Source organism: Macrotis lagotis, chromosome 7, assembly GCF_037893015.1.
Source record: "Macrotis lagotis isolate mMagLag1 chromosome 7, bilby.v1.9.chrom.fasta, whole genome shotgun sequence".
Lineage (NCBI taxonomy): Eukaryota > Metazoa > Chordata > Mammalia > Peramelemorphia > Peramelidae > Macrotis > Macrotis lagotis.
In genome coordinates, this window is record NC_133664.1 from 161,702,117 (window position 1) to 161,720,044 (window position 17,928).

General features: G+C 32.0%; 1 protein-coding gene across 6 annotated transcripts in view; it reads left to right on the top strand.

The window, feature by feature from the left end:
* CD36 (CD36 molecule (CD36 blood group)) overlaps positions 1–17,928 on the top strand; it is a 120,791-nt gene that overhangs the window by 52,708 nt on the left and 50,155 nt on the right. For 3 of the 6 annotated variants that reach the window (XM_074194030.1, XM_074194028.1, XM_074194031.1), the window contains exons 2-3: positions 12,409–12,494; positions 13,018–13,235. In XM_074194030.1, coding sequence (XP_074050131.1) covers positions 13,116–13,235 — 120 coding nt within the window. In that variant the 5' untranslated portion in view covers positions 12,409–12,494; positions 13,018–13,115. Of the gene's footprint in view, positions 1–4,115; positions 4,538–5,552; positions 5,647–7,175; positions 7,932–12,408; positions 12,495–13,017; positions 13,236–17,928 lie in introns of those variants that run through there. The other 3 variants (XM_074194029.1, XM_074194032.1, XM_074194033.1) reach the window with 3 other exon arrangements.

The following is a 17,928-nucleotide window of genomic DNA, read 5'->3' on the forward strand; positions in this document are numbered from 1 at the left end:
AACAGGGTTAAGTATTTGCTAGGGTCACATAGCAAGTAAGTTTATGAGGCCAGATTTGAAGTCAGGAAGACAAGCCTTCTAGACTCCAAGCCTGGTACTCTTTTCATTGTGCCCCCTAGCAGCTATACAAATTGAGTCTTTTAATGTTTGCAGAAATTTCTCATCTCTTAACTTATTTAAGACCATCAATAATATAGTAGAGAGAAATGAGGTCTGAATTCAGAGCTCCATTCTGCCTTTGTAATCTCTGTGTGCTATTGAGTAAGGTCCTTTTCACCTCTAGATACTAAGCTGATGGGAGTGTTACTGTGAGAATTAACCCTATTTTTATAGATGAGGAAATATAGAGATTGAGAAATAAAAATAACTTACCCAAGCTAGATGGTGATAAAACTGTCAGTAGAAAAACTCAGATAACTAGACTCCTCACTAGTGCTAGGTATAAAAACCCTCTCATGCCCTTTAAATGTGTGTGTGTGTGTGTGTGTGTGTGTGTGTGTGTGGAGAGAGATGGTTATAGATGATATAGATAGATATAGATGATATAGATATAGATATGTATGGATATATGTACAGACCCGCAGAAAAAAGACAGAGCAGGGAAGTCAATGCAATGTTTTCATTGATAATCTTTATATTCTCTTGTTTCAGTTTATAGGTTTTAAGTTTTAAGACTCTGAATTCCTTACTCTGGAAAGTATTACTGTCATATCTGACATAAGCTACTCAACTGGCTCCAATCTTTTTATTCTCATTCAAAAACTAATGATTTAAATTGGACTTAATAGTTTTATCTTACTTTTATCTTGAATTAGAAAACAAACACATAGAGACTCCTATGAATGGCCTTGAAGTACCTGATCTCTCTCCCATCTTTTTCTTTCTGTTAACTACTTCAAGAGAATGACTTAGATTTTTTTTTAGTTTTTTGCAAGGCAAATGGCGTTAAGTGGCTTGCCTGAGGCCACCTGGCTAGGTAATTATTAAGTGTCTGAGATCTGATTTGATGACCCAGGTAATCCTGACTCCAGGGCCAGTGCTTTATCCACTGTGCCACCTGGCAGCCCCCTAGATTTTCTAAGGAAAATGCAATACACATTTTGTTATTGCTGCTATATATTTTAAGGACTAACATGATCTAGGGCAGCTAAGGAGTTCAGTAGATAGAGGTCTTGGTTTGGAGGTGGGAAGATTCACCTTCCTAAATCCAAATCTGATCTCAGACACTTACTAGCACTGTGATGCTGGGCAAGTCACTTAACTTTACCTTAGTTTCACCATCCATAAAATGAACTGGAGAAGGAAATGGCAAACTACTTCTCTATTTTTGCTAAAAAAATTTCAAATGGGATCATAAAGAATTAAACACAACTGAAGTGTCAGAATAACAACAATAATCCTTAATCTGCAACAGATTACTTCAAAAGGAAACTCAGGGTAGCAATCCACTGAAGACATGCCGCCGTACAGTTTAAACAAATTAATACTTGGAAAATGTGTATTATTTAAAAGAGACAGGTAAAATTAAGATCTTTTTTTTAAATTATTAAGTAATTATCAGAAATGAGAGAGATTTGAAATAAGTAAAAGTGTATGAAATAACTACTTTAATTTTTTTTCCCCTTAAAGGATGTTAGTGTATTTTACAAAAGTACAACTTGATTTTTCCTTTTTTCTGTGGTCAGGAAATGGTTGTTTCTGGTGCTGGTCTATAGGGCCAGGACCAGGATGATCTTCCTAACCATTCACTTTCTGCTCTTAGTTAATGGGGCGGGGGGGGGGGGGGGGGGGGGGGGGGGGGGGAGAGAGAGAGAGAGAGAGAGAGATTGATTCTCCTCTTAGATGTAAAATAGAGAAGAGTTATCAGTTTAGTTTGTCTTTGGAAATAACAAGTAGTAGACAAGTATAGTAATGTATTCAACCTGGATTATAATCCTAAATATTTAGGTTGTTCGCTGACCAGTTTCTTGGGTGTGAATTAATTGGTTGCAACTCTTTCACTGCTTTAAATCCTTTGGCTTGGCGTTAGTATAGTTTGAGTTTTTTTCCTCTTCTCAACTTGAGTGAGAGACTCCTTACTTTTTGTTGATGCCTGGCTCAGAGAACCATGCTTAATGAATTCTTAACCTCTATATTTAATACCTGAGAGATTGGGAAATTCAAAATGTACTTTACTGTTATAGATTTAGAATTGTAGACTTATGCATATTTTGTTAATTAATTTACCAGAACTTTCACCTATTTTTAATCAGTTTAAATCATCTAGAGAAGTTCATAATTTAAGAGTCCTATAATGATATTTTGCATAATAATATTCACTGTCCTTCATGCATCTGTTTGATATAAAGGATAGTCCTATAATTTCATTGGAATATGAAATTCACCCAACCAAGTGAGATCTGGGAAGGAAATAAATATTTACAGAGCAGTTGCAGGTACTATGCTAAGTTCTTTACTGATATCTCAAATTGCAGGTGCTATTAATATCCCCCATTTTAAAGATGAGGTAATTTAGGCACACAGAGATTTTTTTATAAGTGATTTGTCCAGGGTCACACCGCTAATTTCTGAGATCAGATTTGAACTTGGGTTTTTCTGACCCCAGTGATTCAGTGGAGAGATTGAGAAGCCAGAAGACAGGAAGACAAGTTCAAATCTGGTTGAGTGACTCCAGAAAAGTCACTTAACTCTCTTTACTGCAGCTTATTCATCTGTAAAATGGACCGGAGAAGAAAGTAGTAATATTACTCCAGCATCTTTGCCAAGGAAAACCTCCAAAAGGGTCACAAAGAATAAGACCTCCAGAAAATGACTAAATGATCATGAAAAACTTACTGACTCCAGGACTAGCTCAATCTGCTGGGTCACTTGACTGCCTGAACTTTGTCACTTTTTTGTCATTTATACTCTTGCTGAATTGTCTGCACCACTGACAGCTTAACTGACTTGTTCTGGATCACATAACCAATATGTTTATCAAATGGAAATGGTACCTGCCTATTTACCTCATTTAAAGCAAAGTACAAGTGTATACACAACTCTCTGTTGAATTCTTCTTTTCTGTTAATTTTTTACTTTTTTTCCACTACTGTGGCATTGGGATAGTTCCAGACTTTTAGGAATGAACTGTAAGAAAGGGGAACATTCATAAAATACTACATGTTTCAATTTTTAAGACTTAACCCATTCTAAATTTTGATATATCTTTCATATAAGGTTCAAAATGTTATAAATATATTAATATATAATAAAAGTGAAGTGAGTTTTGTTTTATTTGGAGTTTTATTTACAGATTCTTAGGACAATTGCTCCTCTCTCAAACTGCATGAGGATCTAAAAGTATACCAGAGAGACCTTGATTTATCTAAATAACAATGTCAGAAAAAGCTAAAGGTCAATCCAGTAATAATAACTAATTTTAACATAGTTGAATGAACTAAAATTCTGCATGCTGCCTTAATTCAGAGTTGCTGGGAGGATTTCTAAATGACTGATCTCTCTGTGAAAAGACTATTTTATCCCATTTAGGATATTTTTTCTTTAGAAATCCTATGAGTTTCTTTTAAGATGGACATGCAATGGATATCTCTTGTGTTTGGGGAATATAAATTCAAATAAGCAATTTTCCTTTGAAAATTACCCATCAACAAGATAATTGTGTAATTCTTAAAATGTCTTTTTTATTTTTTATGGTTTTTGTTTTAATATCACTTGATAGTAGTAAAATTTTAGAAATAGATCAACCTATAATTTGGTACTTTGTGAACATGGGAATATAACAAAAGCCATGTATAATATCATGCTTTAAATATCTGAAGAACAATTTTTTTCAGATTGCATTGTGATTTTTAGTTTCTATGAAGCAAACAGAAACTTGATAAATACATGAGGACTTCCAGTTAGAACAATAGATCATTTCCTTTTTTTCTAGGTCTGTATTTCATCCTTGATGATTGACAGTGTCTTTTTAGCTATTAAAAAAACCTATTTTAGCCAAATCCATTTTGATTTCTGAAATTATAATAATATGTTTTAATGGATGAAAAATTTTTTGGTTCTACAAGAGGCATCTCATCACCTCCATTGAAAACTTTTGAAAACAAAATTTTTATATTAAGGAAGTGAGTTGATGACTGCTTGTTTCATACTCCTAGCTTCTGCATTTTGAACTAATAACGCTACTACAGAGCATATTATTGGCAGCTCAGCAACTAAGTTCCCTTTTGTCTGCCTGGCCCCTGACTTACTTGGATGGAAATGTTACCAAAAGGAAAAAAATCCTGCTCTTAGTATTTATCATGAGATATAGGTAATAGGTCTTTGTCAGACCATAGCAATACAAATACTCTTTTTTTTCCTGGCAACAAACTACACAGTGGGGTCTGACGTCTTCTTGAATATTTAAACTCTCTCACAGTCTTTAGTGGATGTTTTTTCAGTGTGAGGATTTAACTACAGATGCTACTTAACCCTAATGAGCACTGTATGACCAAATGCTGCAATAATCAAATGAAATTTCATTCTCAGCTTTTCAAAGGTAAGTCATAGGTTATTGTATAAAAATCATTTAAGTAAAGGATTTTCCTATCTTCCAGCAGGCAGTGGGACATAAATTGTCCCCTTAGATGGTATAAAAATAAATATATATATAATTTTTAACTGTTATTTTTTTCTTCTAAATTTGTAAGTTGGAAAGAAATATTGTACATTAGTTTTTCAATGTCTAATATTTACTCCTATTTTCTGAAGAAAAAATGGATACTTTGCAATGCACTACTAATCTTTTCATTTGAAAATCATTCATAGATTAAGAAATCTGACACAATTTTTGGTATTCTGCCAAAAACATTTCATTTTTCTATGACTTAAAATTCTTTATCCAAGTATGAAAATAGAATTGGAAATATTTTATCTTAATGTCAGATATTAATATAATATTCTAAGTAATTCATTTTGGGAATTACATTCTATAAGGCCTGTAATATAATTTTTTTATAAAAATACTTAAATCAGTCAGAAGAATGCAATTCAAGTTCTGATTTTGGGAAGTTAGTTCTTATGTGACATTGGGAAAAATCTGTTTATTTTTCTGAGCCTGTTTTCTCCTTTGTAAACTGATATTTGACTCTAGGGTAAATCTGTGATCCTATGTGTTATGGTTTAAAATATTTTTGGTCTTGATTTTAATTTTCATCAATATATGCAAAAAAATCTATGTGCTATTACTTAGCTTTATGTATTATTTGTTTAATTAAGTTGATGGCAGCAATTTAACCTATACCATATGATTATTTAATGATTTTCATCAGCAATAGATTATTGAAATTTCTAGGATAGGTAGACTCTGATGAGATAACTAATGTAATGTGTACTTGAGTACTTTTTCAAAGGTAAACATTAATAAGTGGACAGAAATGCTATTGATTTACAATACTACTAACATATGTTATAAAAATTGATGCAAATTTAACTTTTTATGTGATTATGTACAGCAAATTAACAAAAGGAAAAATGTTTTTCTTGAAGTCTGTACTTTTATTCTTATCCTTCAGTGAGACTTTTTTTAAAAGAAGCTCATTGAGTTTGAAGAAAGATGATGCCACTTCAGAAGAATGATTGATTTAGGAAACTAATAATTCAGCCCAGGTACTATCTTCACACTAGAGCTCTTATGAAGTATATTCTAGAATGAATAATTTTAGATATCTTGGCAGATACATAAATTGACCTAGATTAGTCATTCTGTATAATGTTGGTACCCTATTACATAAAAGGAGCTAAATTTTTCAACCTAGTAGAGTACCTCTGTAGATTCTGACTTTATTTTTTTTAATTCACATTTCAAATTCTAAATTAAAAGTTGCAAATAATATTTATTAATCTAAACAATGGAGTAATAAAAGTGACCATGAAAATTCCATGTAATTTTATTTAGCTTGTTAGATTGATTATGATATGGTCTGTTTCTCCCCTCCTCCTCCCTCCCCCCCACCATAGCATCGAATAACAAGTGAATGTAGGGAGTGAGGTAGCCATTGTATAGCCACAGTTGTGTTTGGACAAAATGTACAATAATTATTGACATTTGTCTAGGAAGCTAAGACAACCACCCTTATTTGTGTGTGTGTTATTTTCTTAATTTGGTTTCCACCTTTGTTCAAGATTTTTCCCTTTTAGTCTTCTTTAACAATATTACTTAGTATTCTCCTCAAACTTTTGAGTTTTCCCTTTCTGCCATCTTACTACATAGGTATGTTAATAGGAATTTTCTGATATAGCAACTCTATATTAAGGGGTTGTTCTTCATTTCACTGAATTGTACTTTGTTTTCCACAAATGTTTCATAGCTCCTGTGCATATTGATGTATGGATTCAGTTATTTTTTTTATTTTAATTATTATTTATTTAGTCAGAATCTACAGAGGTACTCTACTAGGTTGAAAAATTTAGCTCCTTTTATGTAATAGGGTACCAACATTATACAGAATAACTAAATTATTATTATTATTATTATTATTATTATTATTATTATTATTATTATTATTATTATTTATTATTATTCTACCAGACAAAACACCCATAATGATCTGATAACCAAAGAATTCAGTTCTGCTATAATTCTGGAATAAGATTGTGGAGTCCCTGTCTAATACATGCATAGCTGTTTTAGATTGGAAAAGCTCCAAACTGAGGACAAGAGGTAGCAATAATTAGACTATAGTGTAACACATATCTCCATTAAAGATCAGTCAGAACCAGCAACAGAGACTTATCAAGGACCTTCCTTTTAATTTTAGTCAAAAGTGTAGAGAGAAGGCTGCCACCCCACATGGTTTAGAAGTAACCTGTTTGGAATCAGGTTGCTTTGAATGACTTTTCTTTCTCTTAAACTAAATGTCAAAACCTTTTTTTAATGATCTCATCTCGGACTAAATCTAGTATTAGAATGCAGATCTGATCTTTACTTGCCACTTTTACCATCATATTTTTGTTGCCTTTCAGAAGTAAATATATATATATATATATATATATATATATATATATATATATATACATATATGCTGATGTTCACAGAGATTTAGTAGAAGGGAACAGAATAAGAAGAATTAATACCAAATTATTTTTAGTAAATTATTTTCAATATTTAATTCCAACTACTGTTTGACTAAGTTCAACCTGTTCTTATTTGTTTATTTTCCCAATGACTAGTTTTTGAATAAGTATGGGTTTTCAAATTGGCTTGTATGTGTCAGAACAGTCTTGATGCATATCAAGTCTGAAAGGTTGAGGGCAATTTCAAGGACCTTATATATGAATTAGTTTGTCCCTAGTTCTTTTTGCAGGGAATAAACAACAACAAAAAAAATGAATGTGGGTAGATGAAGATCTGAGTCTCATATCTTCTCTTCAGTCAGGAAAAGTTATCCAGAACCTGAAGTTTCTTAATGGTAGGAGTATTTTAGAACCAGAACTGATTTTGTTGATCAGCCTTCACATTTTATAATCAGGAAATCCCATATGGGTCATACCAACTCTGGGTGGGGTTTCCCAAGTCACATAGCCTCTATCCACATATGGATATAATTGCAGGTTCTCTAGAACACCATACTTCTGTGATGTCCTACCATATAGGAGGGGTTTCTTTAGAGTATAGCCTACAACAGGAATTGCTACTAAGTTAGCCTATCATTTTCTACCAGATTGTCAACTTGATAGTCAAAAGTTCTATCCTGAAAAAAAATATCTATGGCTTAAAGAGTCACAAGGATTCTTCTGTTGCTTTTGTTTGTGTGCATGTTTCTTTCAAGAAGTGCTTTACAAATCAGAAAGGGTTATTTTGTTTTGAAGTAGGAAAAGGAGAATATAGAATTATAAAATGTTGAGGATTGAAGGATAAAAAACCATCTGATCTTCATTTGGGATCAATAAAGGTATGTAATCAGGGAGAAGTTAAAATGCATTTTGTTTTTCCCCTCTTATTTTCTACTTGAGTTATTCTATCTTTCTCATTTTCTGTTCATCTATTCTAATTTCCTCTAAAATTAAAAACTCTATAGCCTGTTTAAAAAAAATCTATTCTGTCCAAATAGAACTGTCACTCAGCATTTTTTCCAAAGTGTAAATATTTAAGAATGAAAACCTATCATTTTTGAGGTTGAGAGAACTTCATCTATCTCTTATTTTATGAATCAAAAGAATGTCAAAAGGACAAGGCATTCATCTTGCTTTTCAAGAATAACTGCATATTAAATGGAAAATTATAAGGTTTTTGGCATTTGAAAGAGGAGAGAATTGCTAACTAGTATGTGGTATTACAAGAGGACTTTTCTTCTATACTCAGCTTCAATTCTGACATAATTTGGACTTATGGACTCTTTTTTTCTCTCAAGTCCTCTTGAGTAAAGAAAATATAATAGTAAAAACTGATGTGATAAGCTCTAGAAGTGCAAAGCATAATTGTTTTAATAATTATTTTGGCATCAAACATTTAAAATAATTCAGCCTAAGTAATATTAATATTAATCTTTTTCAAAAAAAGAAAGTCATTTAAATTCAGAAAAATAATTGCTTCATTATTGAAGAACATAATACCTCTTTGAAAATGAAACATAATAGATAGAATAATATTCAACCAACTAATATCTTCTCATCATATAAATGCTTACAACATAACAATAGTAGACTAATATTTCAGATGAAATAGAAATCTGGATCAATAAGGGATACAAGAAAACAGAAAGGATGAGGCTATGACTAGGTGGGGAAACCAGAGGGTTTTACTGGTGAAGTTGATTTTCTTGACACAGGGAGTTAAGGAATGTCCTTAGTATATGCTGTTTAAGTTGGGTTGTACAAAGTTTTTCTGCAACAACTTTTTGCCTGGGGCACAATGTGTCATAAGAAAAATCTCATTAAGGGTGCAATTTAAGGTACATACAGAGTCAACCAATAGCTTGCAAGGCTCCCACCTTTTCTTTGGTAGATACTTACAAACTGCCTACTAACGTACATGCCTTTTTTAGCCATTAATTAATATATGGAGTTCACTTAGGTAGTAATAGACAGATAGATAGACAGACAGACAGATGAACGGACAGATGTCTGGATGGAAAAATGGAAGGAGAGATGGAAGGATGGAAGGATGGATGGATGGATGCATGGATGGATGGAAGGAAGGATGCAAAGATGGATAGAAATATATAGAGAGATAAAGGTCAATAGATATGCAGCTATTGATAAAGAAAGTTATAGAAAAATAGATGTATAAATACTTATATAGAGATAGAGAAATATACATATCTATAAATATATAAATATCTATATAACATTTTCATTATTTGTTATTTGTCCATTCACTTTCTCAAAAAATCCAATGGGGGAAAAGCAAAACAATAGTGTAGCCTTAATTTTCTTTCTCTTCAAGATCATAACATTTAAATATTATTAATTGAGAAAGGGTATCATAAGTGAATTTGTAGACATTTATCACTTCAAAAGGTAAATGGGATTTTAAAAAGGTATTCAATTTGCCACATTCTAGAGTAGAGAATACTTTAGCCTCTATTTGGGGTAGTAAATGCATGTGTGTGAAAGTCTTTAATTCAATTTTAATGATTCCATATGAAGGTAGAGTTCATATTGCCTTGTATATTGATTTTTATACATAAAGACTTTGAAGAAGATCAATATTATTTTGAGAAAAATAATGGGTATTGTGATTCTGCCTACGTATGTCTACATGACAAATGAATCTCTGATATTTTGTGACTCATTTTTAATCAGAAAGGGAATGAAAAAAAAGAACTAGAAAGGAAATTTAATTGTGTTTTTGTTCTGTGCTTTATTTTCATAGTCATAGTGCCATTATATTTTAAACCTAGATTTAAGTGGTCATATTACTATATTAAGTGTAAGTTGATCCAGGTACAAGTTCTAAAATCTACAAGTATAATCACAAACCCTGACTGTATAAATTTACAAACAATAAAAATCTCCCCTCCACTTCCTGGCAATTAAATATTCTTCCACCTAACTTTCTTGATATTTATTAAAATGTTTTATTTTCTTAATTAGTTATAATTCATTTCACATATCACATATCACAAGCAGATATCACTTCCATCTTCGTGACATTTTATTCCAATTTCCATGTCTTTGTTATACTCTCCTCACCAATGTTTTATAGAATCCAAGTTTATTTTGCTTCCAAGTGAAAAAATAATGCTGAAGGTGAATTTGGCCTTGTTGTAGTCTCTATGCACACGCACACACACAGAGAGAGAGAGAGAGAGAGAGAGAGAGAGAGAGAGAGAGTGAGCGAGCACTGGAGGGATAAAGGGCTGTGCCTGGAGTCAGGAAGAGTCATTGTTCTCAGGACATATGCAGGTTTAAACACCAATTGTATGATCCTGAGTAAGAGACTTAAGTCTGGTTGTCTCAATTTCCTCATCTGTAAGATAACCTGGAGAAGGAAAAAGCAAGCCACTTAAATGGGGTCATGGAAAGGCATACATGACTGAAAGCCAACTAAACATGAAGAACATATATGTGTATAATAAATAGCATCTGCCCACATGCACAGATGTATATGTGCAGGCATAGATTCAGACATACACCCATACATATTAGCTCTCTTTGTAGTGATTAAAACACTGGAAACCAAGGGATAGAGTACATCAACTGAAGAAAATATGAATGAGTTATAACTCATTGAAATTAATATAATGAAGTATTACTCTTCTGTGAATGGTAATAAATGTTTGCAAAGGCATAAAAAGACATTTGAACAAATGTAGATGAAGCAAGAAGAAATATAGGAACAATCTATACTATAGAATCACTAGTAAAAAGGTGATATTGCTACAGAAGACAAAGGAAAAGGAAGTTTTATTACCATTTATGTAAGGAAAGAAAATATAGAAGAACATTTTTTTCCTTATCTATCTTTATATCATAATGGTGATGACAAAATTGCAATGTACCTATGTGGTTTCTTGGGGGGGGGTGGATGTGTACCATTTGATTTTTTTTCCTGTACTATTTACTATGAGAATCAGCCACTATGGTTTGTATCTTTTTGCTTCATAAACTTATTAAATACAATTATTAGTCTAACCCCTCTTACAATAAATATCATTACAACCAAAACTTCTTGTGAAAATGCCTCAAGTTTCAATTCATGATTGCAAAGTACTTCATTTACATGAGCTTCCAATCCTTCCAAAAAATTGTACAGTATGTAACTCAATTCACATGCATGTTGCATGTGCAGGTATATTCACATGCTTATATGTGTACATATATTTTGTGTTATGTGCATATGTATATGTTCTATATGCTTACCTGCATATTTGTGTGTGGGTACTATATAGGTATGTGTGTGCATATATATACAAATGTATGTAAGATTTTGTATGTAAATACAAAGATGAATCAATATAAAAGATGACTTAAAATATTTGGGCCTTTGCACCTAATTAATGAGAGACTTGGAACTTGAACTTGGGTCTCAGGCTTGAATTCCAGTGATCTTTAAGCTATATCCTGCAGATCCATTGGCAAAACTGTTTTATCAATCTTCTTATAAAAATATATTGCAATGAATAAAAATGACTTCATCCATGGCACATTATTCTGCACATAGCAGTGACTCCAAATAGGAATAAGATTCACTTTTCTTCAGAACTTTTATAATCTTATAAAAGATGTTTTCTTCAAGTTTTGTCCATAATAAAAACAATTCATTATCTCAAAAGGGGAAACATTATTCTGATTTTATACTACAAAGAACATATAGCTATTGCTTTAACATAGATAAGAAATCTTGTTATAGCTCTAGATGATAAGAACAAAATCAAAGGTTATTTTTGTTTTAAAAGAAAAAACAAGGTAATAGTGGCTGATTCAGTTTTAGTTTGGCCAAACATTTTCTCTATTTTTATATCCCCTCTCAAAAAATCATATATGAGTGCTTATCATAAAGATTTATTAATAACTTTTGTACCATATAAATGTTTTTTATGTTTTATTTACTTAGATGTCCAATTCTTTCCAGTTAGATTTTTTCATAGCAGTAATTGTTATTATAACTAATATTAGAGTTAATTCTTGAAAAAATGGCAACATGGTATAATGGAAAGGTCATTGCACTTGGAGTCAGACTTTGGTTTGAGTGTCCAGTGAGGTAAGAACTGGACAATGTATTTAGTTTCATACAACCTTAGTTTCCTCATCTATGAAATGTGGTTAAGGATACCTACTTTATAGAGTTGCCATGCAAAAAGTGATTTGTAAAATAAAGACACTTTATAAATGTGAACTGTATTGTTATTTTTATTATTACTAATGATATGTTTTCTATAATTTTTGTTTTCAAACAACTTAATATGTATATGTTTATTTTTGTAGATTTCAGATGATTGGGAAATTTGTCTTTTTCTCTGAAATAAGACATCTCAAAATCTCTGTGTAACCTCCCTCCAGTCCTTAAAAAGGTATGTGGAATGAGACTTTTGAACTTTTATTTTAGTGATATTTGGATTTATGGGAACTTTTTAAAAAAACAAAAAAAGTTCTTAAACTTGCAAAAGAGACCAACTTGCAAAAGAACTTATGAGGGTGTGGATATGACTGAGTAGAGAAACCAGAGAGCTCATAAGGGTATGAGAGGGTGGGGAGGAAATAGGAAGGTGGAGATGAGCTTAATAGCATCATGTATGAGTAGTTTTAATGTGATTGTTATTTGTCATGCTAAATATCCTAGGGGGAAAAAAGAACAGCAGTTTATAGGATGAACTTAAGCTAATTATATTCTTATATTATGTTTGTGAAAGGAAAAGGCCTGGAAACCCTAGAGTCTGTAGCATAGTATTAGTTTATACTATACTATACTAATAGAACTAAGCATTCGTTTATTTGTAACTAGGACAATTATCTAACCACCAGTGCTCATTGCTTGTTTTTTGTACTTTGATCTTTTTGAACTGATATTTAGCTTCTGCTTTATGATGTTTCTAGTAATACAATCAAGTTCCTTGGACATTCAAAGTGAGAGAGACCTGAAGAATAAAAGAAAACCAGGTGCTAAACATTAAGTGGTCCATTAAACTGGAAAAATGGGCTGTGATCGGAACTGTGGGCTTATCACAGGTGCTGTTATAGGCGGAGTGCTGGCTGTACTGGGAGGCATACTCATGCCTGTTGGAGACATGATTATTCAGAACACAATTAAAAAGGTACATATTAATAAATTTTGATGACTGATTTTCCTTTACTTCTCTTTCATTTTAAGTGTTTTCTTCCTATTAAGAAGTCAACATAATGTTTCCTAAATATTTACTGCTGTGCCAGTGAGGAGCACACAAAAAGGAAGTGGGGGGGAGTTTTTAATGGTTAATTTAATATAATAGTGATATATATATTAACATGTTTTTCATAATTAGTTACAATTAATTTCACATAATTTAGTGTGATAGAAATAGTCTTGAATTTCAAGTAAGTTATAAAATATTTCTAAACCAAGTATCTATTGATTTGACTTGAATTGTATAAAAAGGGGTCATTAGTGAATTTCTCAATTGTAACAAGTACAAATTCTGGAAAGGCAGCCTATAAGTTCCATCTCAGTAGCAAAACAATTTGATTGTGTGTATGTATATATGTGTGTGTGGGTATGTGTATGTTTTCTAAACATTTCTTCAAATAAGAGTTTATGAAGTAAGTACCAAGGAATTATCCTGGCATACTATAGAATCAAAGTTGATGAGTAGATTTCATTTTGAATAAGGATGAGATTTAGAACTAAACAGACTGAATCTTCATCTATTCCAGTCCTCTCATTTTATATATATTAGTAAACTGAGTACTTAAAATAGAGATGCTTAACATATTTGTTGCATGGTTCCTTTTGAGCAAACTTGTAAAGCCTAGAGACTCCTTAAATATATAAATATTTTGAATATATAAAATTTTTGAATATATAAAATACATCAGATTGCCAAGGGATAGCAATTATGTCAAAATACAGTTTGCTTGTATATGTGTGTATCTTTCTATGTATAATCATATATATATATAAGTTTATATGCATGTGTGTATTTATGTTTACATATTTACATATATATGTATGTGTATATGTGTACACATATATGTATATATTAACCTATAAATGCGTTAATCAAATAAGTAGACTCTAGAATAAGAACCTCAGACTTAGAAAATCTCAGGTACTTATCCAAGTCATGCAGATTTAAAATATCAGGACTAGGTTCGGAAACCTAATTCTCAGACTCTGAATCAAGTGTTACACACATTGATTAAAACTATTACCTATTGTTTGTTATTGGGCAAAAATACAGCTAAAAATAGACTGATTTCTTCAACTTTTAAAAAATGTAAGTGATTATATCAGTTTAAAATCTTCTTACACAAAAGTATTTCATGGCCCTTGAATCTCTTATTAGGTAATTTTACAGTTATGCTATGAATAAAATAATTACATCAAGTGGCCAAGACTGCTAGTAAACCTTTCTAAACTACTCTGGTTATAGCAAGGGGTCCTGAAAGGACAAGTCCTTTGACCATAGTAAAAAAAAAAAAAACTTGTATTACTATTAGAGTTTATACTTTGGAAATGAAGTGTCCGAGTTCTAATCACCTCCAAGTAATAAAGAAATATTTAGGACTTCAAAAGAGGGATGTAGTTATATGGTTCAAAAGAACAACATGAGCTCTATTTTAAAAATGATGAGAGCAACTTATGGGTCTCTGGATTGATATTTTCCAGAATATGTATTATATTTTTGAGCTCTTATTATTTGCAAAGCACTTTTATGAGCTTGTACATGAGACATGAGGTAAATTTTCCTGTTCTCTAGTAACTTAACAAATAGGTTAGGGGGTTTAAATAGGTTATACATGGTTGAAACAAGTTATATCTATGTTCTGAAATAGCCCATTTGGGACAGCTTTAAGTATTAGAAAATGTATCATTAGAGCAAGCCTATATTTGCCTCTCAATAACTAGATATGAGACCATCTAATTTAATCTTTTCACTTTATAGATGAGGAAACCAAGGTCCAGTGAGCTTTAGTGACTTCAAAGATCACTTCTCCCCATAGCTTTTAGTTTTTATGTCTGGTTCAAGTAGAACAAATATAATCCCCTCTTCAAATAGGCTAGTCCAACAGATATTTGAAAATAACCATCATACCCCTATGTCTTTCCTTTCCCAGACTAAGCATCATTTCCTTCTACCTACCTTATGTTTTCCATTCTCTCAACTCTCTGTTCACATATCCTTCTTTATTGTTCTAATACACAGTTTATATCTTTAACTCAAATAATTTCATTGACAAGATTGAAATACATTCATTATATAATAGGCTATGATGAATTTTCCATACACTGTCTTCTCACATTTCATTTATTTCACTGCTTCTGCAAAAATAAAAATTGCCAAAGAGGAAATTTTACTTTCTAGGACAAATGGCAGTCTTAAAACTGGAAAGGGTTCAGTAATGTCCAAAACAATATCTTTAATTAAGACCAGTCCAGAAAACTTCATCCGCAAGTAGAACTTTATGTTCTTAATGCAACTGACATATCTGTCTTCTGATGCCCTTATGAGGCTATGGTTATTTCCATATTGAAATATTAAAAATCTTTTGTAGAATTAAAGTAATTAGTGTGCATTGTTTCCTCTGTAGTCATTAGAATGGAAGAGAGAAAAATGTTCCCAAAACCTGAAAGCTTCTTCTAACAATTGGATGCTAGAGTAATGAGGCTGAAAATCTGTTTTCCTCTTATACTCAATAAAGACAACCAAAAACTATATTAGAAGGAATGGCAATGAAAATAGATGACCAAGAACCCAAAACCTGGGCTTGATTTCCTTTACAAATAAGTTTGGAAAAGTCACTTGTTCTCCATTTTCTCTTATATAGAATGTGGGGATTGCATTGAATGGCCTCTGAAGTCCCTTTTAGCACCAAGCCTATGATTCTCAGACCCTAAACTATAAATTGAGTGAGGTAGATATAGGAAATTGATCCTTCTCTATGAGTCTGAGCAAAATTCAATATATACTGTTTGACATATTCCTTTTTAAAGGAATGATTCCCCCCCAATTGGATCTGAAATAGAAAATCTAAGGCAAATAGTCCCTTTGCTATGTTACCATAGAAGTTTATGTAGGGAACCAAATTAATCCTCTACCTTATGTTTTCTTCCTTGCTCCTCTCCTTCATCATTTTGAGTATAAAAGAATAGTAAGAGATATCTCAAGAAATGTTGGGCCAAAAGGAAAATAATTTCCAGGGAATAAAAGAATTATCTCTGTGCAAATCTTCTAGTGGCACGGAAGGTCAACTAGTTGCATAATGATTATCAAACAGGATATATCTGTACTGGTTCAGTTCATCAAGCCTTTCTCAACTCTGTGAACTACAACTCCTGACAGAGTTTGCCACCAGTTTATTGAACTATCATTAGATCTCTAAGGTAGTGCATTAGAGTCCCAATAGATTTGGTTGGTAGTTTTTCTTACTAAAAGAGAACTGAAATGACATCACTATGTTAGGGTCAAGGTCCAGTAGGTCCAATTGTGTCTGATTAAAACAACACAAACTTGGAAGGCTCTTTCACAGGTCAGGCAAAAATAGTTCATATAAATATTTGGAGTGGAAATACTTCTAAATTTGAGCATCTTACATTTTTGAAACATCTGAAAATTCATGATATTCAATCCCCCAATATGCAGGCTATACTTTCTAAAATATGTGGTATGGAAGCTATATCAGAATTTTCTCCTTTAAATAAAGATATGAAGATGAAATGCAAAATGTACTAGTTTTATCTGAAAAACATACTTATTAGAGTTAACAGCAGTACTATAGAAGACCAGCATAAAAGTCAGAATATCCTACATTCAAATGTCACCTTTGATATTTATTGATTGTATGACCCTAGGCATGACAGTTAATCTCTTGGTGACCCAGGCAATTCTCTGACTACAAGTTGCACTGTAAGTACTGATCTCATCAGTAAAGGGAGTTTTCTATACTAATAAAAGTCACAGATCCATCCAAATACATATGAAACTATTAACTTTATAAACTTGGATCAAAAATGTTTGTATAGTTCTTGCAATTATATGTCAAGTCAACAAGCATTTATTTAGTAATGTTCCTGATCCTAGGATAGAAAAGGACAAAAATAGAATGATTGAGCTTGACAGCGTAAGCTAGTGATGTATAAAATAATAAAAGAAAGAATCATGCTATTGTACTTGCATTCAAGAAGTTGAATTACTAAATTGGTGCAAATGAAAGGTAGTGAGGGTGTGTGTGCATGTATGTGTGTGTGTGTGTGTGTGTGTGTAGGATACATTGAGGATAAAACTCTTTAAACCATATGTCAGCATTTTAGCAGCAGTTATTTAAAAAGCAACTGTAGGGGCATTTAGGTTGCACAGTGGATAGAGCACTGGCCTGGAGTCAGGAGTACTTGAGTTCAAATCCAGCCTCAGACACTTAATAATTACCTAGCTGTGTGGTCTTGGCCAAGTCACTTAACCCCATTTGCCTTGCAAAAACCTAAAAAAAACCCCAAAACAACTGTAAATGGAATAAAATTGCATCATAAAGCATACTTACATTCAATATTGGATTACTGATTTAGGAACTTTGAAAAACATGTTATTTCTGCATCTCACTTATTTAGAGACATTCAAAGAAATTGACACAGAAGTAATTGGAAGGCTGAAAGGTTGATTATTTTGGGTAATTATGTTTTACCCTTGACTAAAATGTAAAAAGTAAAAGTAATAAAGAAACTTTAAGAAGATAAATCTACAAAACATTGAAATAGGCTTCTACTGTAGGTCATATGATTGAGTTATTAGATAGATTTTCAACTTATGGCTTGTT